General features: G+C 41.3%; 1 protein-coding gene across 1 annotated transcript; it reads left to right on the forward strand.

The window, feature by feature from the left end:
* Positions 1–490: 490 nt before the first annotated feature.
* On the forward strand, positions 491–3,880 carry RAMAC (RNA guanine-7 methyltransferase activating subunit). The gene is made up of 3 exons (XM_085234023.1): positions 491–640; positions 1,771–1,938; positions 2,671–3,880. Exons 2-3 carry the CDS (start codon positions 1,772–1,774, stop codon positions 2,849–2,851), a joined length of 348 nt encoding a protein of 115 aa, XP_085090149.1. The 5' UTR covers positions 491–640; position 1,771; the 3' UTR covers positions 2,852–3,880.
* The last annotated feature ends 630 nt before the right edge of the window (positions 3,881–4,510 follow it).

Raw genomic sequence — 4,510 nt, forward strand, 5'->3', positions numbered from 1 at the left:
GGTCATCATTTCTATTCTGCAAGCAACAATGCACTTCTGCTACAGGTCATGCAGGGGAGCAGGCTGTAATTATTTCTGTTTACCTCCAACAAAGGGCACTCATTGGGTGTAACATTCTGAGAGCACGGTGCTGCTTTGGCTGCCACGTTTTCTGTGTCAGTGATGCACGTGGTTACGAATCCCTGTTTGCTGCTGCCTGAAACGACTCTCTAATAAAGCACTGCAGCGACCCCGAACTTACTAAAACAAACAAAAAACGCTGCTATAAAAGGGTTCTACGAAAAATTAGTCCTTTTCTACAGAGAAAACGCTCTGCTTTAAAAATCTAACAATTATTGGCTTGTGGAAAATGTCAGCCCCGCAGAGGCTCGTAACGCGCGCGCGCACCGTGGCCTCACACCGCCTCGTCCACCACCGCGGTGCCGAGGCTGCAGAACCAGGCTCCTACAAAACCCGCCGAGGAAAGAACCGCGGAACCTCTAGACACCATTTATATCGGCCCACACTGCACCAAAAGCCGCTTTGGCGGAAGCGAACCGAGGCGCACCACCGCCTCAACGGCCCCCAGGCTGCAGCACCCCGCCCTCAACCGGCACCGGAAGAGGCGGGATCTGCGTGCGGCGGCGGCTGGCGGCGCTGGGTGAGGGGCGGCGGGGCGGCGGTGAGGGGGGGGCAGTGGGGGGCACGGCTGGTCCCGGGCAGAGGGTTCCGGCCCAGCCCGCCGTGAGGGGAGGGAGCCCGGTCCTTCGCTCCAAGCTGCGTTTGGCCTCAGGAGATGGAAGATGACGGTGTCCCATGTTGCCTCCCGCACAGATGAACGTTGTTGTTAATTCATCTGAGGAGAGAAGGCTGCGGCGGGGCGTTGCCGCCCGGCCTGTGGGAGCCCCTGAGATACTTTGGAGGCCTCGAGGTCTCCAAGAGCCCCGTCCGCTCCGTCCTTCCGCCTGCAAATCTAACGAGACAGCAAAGAGCTTGACCAGGAAGGAAAAAGACGGAGCGCCTTAATGCTGCAAAGCGCCCAGGGCTCGTTAAGGCAGGGCTTGCAGAGCTCCTCTCAGAGTCCCCTGGTAGGGCAGGGCTGATTCCCGGATAGGCACGTATATAAACAAAGGCCTTAAGCACAAATGGTATTTGAGAGCTGTGTTATAAGGCGGTTCAACATTAGCGTAGGTCTGTTCTTTCTCTGAAACAAGTTATTAACACTCAAATTATGGTAAATAAGTCTGATCGCTGTAGTTACCTGTAAGATTTGCATTGTATTCTGCCTAGGCAAGCTTTTCAAGTTGATTGTAGCAATGCTTTTCATATTCAGAATGGTTTGGGAGTGCATGCTGAAGAAATAGTGTTTTTTCTATTGCTGACCCTCAAATGCCCCATTTCTTTTTGCTGCAATTCATCTTGCTCAAAATTGATTCAATGACACTGCTGTGTAATATGTTTAGATTAGCTATCAAGTATTTAGCCTGATCAGTGTCTGCATATCCAACATAGATGTGCAAAGGTTGCATGTGGAATTGGTATTGCTTTCTGTCAGACAGCCTATTCAGGACAGCTGAAATAATGAAGGCATTTTGTTTGTTTTTACAGTCTTAGATCCAGATGGGATTAGGTAATCTATGTTATCAACGCAAAACCTCACTGCTGCACTCATCTGAAAGAGTAAATTTTCATTGTCCTTCCCTTGCCCTGACTGGATTCTGGGAGTTACAATAGGAGTCTTTATAAGTTGTTAAATGTGCTTTTATTGCTCAAAATGTTTAACATTTTCAGAATGACTTCCTTGGTTGACATACCCCTGGATTATGAAAAGATGTTTGCTCATCGGTTCACGTCAAATGATAAAGAGTACCAAGAGTACCTGAAACGCCCTGCAGATCCCCCTCCAATAGTTGAAGAATGGAGAAACAGATCTGGAGGCAATCAGAGAAACAGAGATCGGTACTGGTGTCCTTTTTGTTTGTTTGTTTGTTTGTTTTTTTAAGACAAATACCTGGTCAAATTACCATTTATTTATTTCAGAATAAAGATAGGAATCTGTAATGATAGCAGAACTATCCCTTTTAATTATCTATGTTTAAGACATGCAAAGGAATAGTCTAATAACATGATGACCTGTTGCTAGCTGTCCAAAACACTTTTCATTTGTGACCTGAATATTTGCTGCTCTGTGTTAGACTAGTCTGTATTTCTTTTATTAGAAGCGACTGTAAAATCTATCATCTCTGCCTAGCAAAGGTAATATTACATTTCTACAGCTAAATACTTTGAATTATATCATTATTTTTCAGAATGTAATTGTAGGTTTTTACTTCTGGACAGTAATGTCTCATTTCTGTGAGACTGAAAAAGGGTGATTCCAGGATATGGTACGTTTCATAATACTAACACTGGACAATTAACATTTACTATAGCAACAGTGCTACAGCTGAAAAGCGATAATTGAGCCTGAACAGTGGCTAACTGCCACTGATAATTAGCTCATTGAGTGTCATTAAGTTATGCTATATGCTCGTGCTCTTGAGTATGGGAATCCACAAGGGACTGAAGCAGTAAGCAATATATTAGGGCACAAATTCCAAGACTGTGCAGTTAGTTACATGAAAAGAATTCATTATCATTAATCTTTTAAAAACTCACAGTTTGAGTATTTGATATTTCTTTTCTTTGCAGGTTTCAAGATGGCAGGTATTTTAGAGGGGACAGATACAACTGGCAGAGTGACCACAGATCTAATCAGAGGCCAGATAGAGGTTGGGGTAACAACTACCAGCAGCACAGACAAGGACAATCCTACTATGGACAATATGGCTACAACTCCTACAACCCAGGGCCTCGTTACCATCCCTACTGATGGTGCCTGTGGATGGAAAGACCAGTAATACTATGTAATAAGTTAGATTTTAGATTTCATTTGTCACCAGTTTCCTTATTTTTGATAGTTTAGAGATAACTAAAGAATCTATGTTGAAGTCCACTGTTGTTTATCTGTAGTGTGAATTGAAAAAGGAAATACCTTTTATGAATAATAAAAGCCCACTATATGGTTTGTTTAGTCTGTATAAATTTAATGTAAGATCCATCTCATATTCTTTTATCTCCGTCACTGAGATCCTGTCTGGTACATTTTGGAAAACATAACAGGTCTGGGGAAGGTGGCTGTGGTTTGTCTGCAGCCTGTAACATTGTCTGAAGACAGCTGTTTGTAAAAGTGATAGACTGTGGCTTTCTCCAGAGAGCATTTCTTAGTTTGATTTTTGATAGTGGGAAAAGCTTAGTTTGAATTCCAAATGCCTTAAAGAGGAGAAGAAATGTGCTATTACAGAAGCATTTTTGGGGGTTGGAATTTATGAAAACTCAAATAGGAACTTAGGTGTTTCAGAGAGGTATGATATCTCAATATTTGATTCGTTGTCAATTGCAGGAGAAATTAGATCTCCCATATTATGTAAACTCCTGTCCATTGAGCCAATGGCTTAAATCTTTGTGCAGTGTTCCTTTTAAAACATGGTCTAACAATTATGTAAGAATTAAGTAGTTTAAATATTTATCTTCTTACTCTAGCAGTTCAGTGGTATACTAGTTTAACCTGAGATGTGATACCAGACTTAGATTAATTTGTATCATCTTAAATTTGGTATGTGCATAACATTCTGGATTTCCATTTCAGTAAAACTGTAAAACTGTGATGTCTACTGTAATTAGTTCGTATGAAATACTGTGTGGCTGTTATACAACAAAGGAACTATATTCAGTACTGTTCTTTACTTTGTTTCATGAGAACATAGCATAAGCAGTGAAGAGTGGTTTGTTTTTTTTGTTTGTTTTTTGTAGAATTTAAGTACTGTTAATTATTCACACAGTAAAGCTATTTCAAGTTTAAGGATGTTTCTGAATATTTATGAAATCTGCTTTTGAAACATTCAGAATTGCAACGCTCATCTAGGCTGACTGCTGCTCAAGAAGCAGAACTAACAGATAAGTATTAATACTGGACAGCTGCTAGTTTGAATTAGAAGAGTAGCCTACTCAACTAAAATAAAGAGGATGAGACATTGTAATTAATTAGAAGTCTGGAGTGTTAATTCCCTACTTTACGTCTGACTATAATAGGGTCAAAGTGCCTTATTTCACCGTTTGCATGATAAGCTAATTTGTATCGAGGGAGCTGTGCATTTCTTTGTACTTGACATTTTCTTCAGCTATTGTACAGAAACAGAATCATCCCTGTTGACTGTTGTAAAAGTCATGACATTATGTGATTAGTAGTTCAAATTACTGTATATTGTTTAAATACAGAAGTCAAAAGCACAGTCTCAGCTCATAAGATGCTGCTGAAAAACTAAAGAGCATGGTTACTGTTGATCTTAGAAATGTGCTGTGTATAGCTTTTAAATAGAATCATTTAGGTTGGAAAAGACCTTTAAGATCAAGTCCAACCATCGCTTAACCCCAAACCGTACCCACATGTCTTCTGAATACCTCCAAAGATGGAGATTCTACTACCACTGTG

The sequence above is a fragment of the Meleagris gallopavo genome, chromosome 12 (assembly GCF_905368555.1).
Source record: "Meleagris gallopavo chromosome 12, MGAL_WU_HG_1.1, whole genome shotgun sequence".
Lineage (NCBI taxonomy): Eukaryota > Metazoa > Chordata > Aves > Galliformes > Phasianidae > Meleagris > Meleagris gallopavo.

Excerpts from the sequence above, each read along its gene's own strand:
- RAMAC (XM_085234023.1), top strand. The coding sequence starts at position 1,772 with ATGACTTCCTTGGTTGACATACCCCTGGATTATGAAAAGATGTTTGCT. Across the intron at positions 1,939-2,670 it reads AATCAGAGAAACAGAGATCG|GTTTCAAGATGGCAGGTATT; the intron begins GTACTGGTGTCC and ends TTTTCTTTGCAG.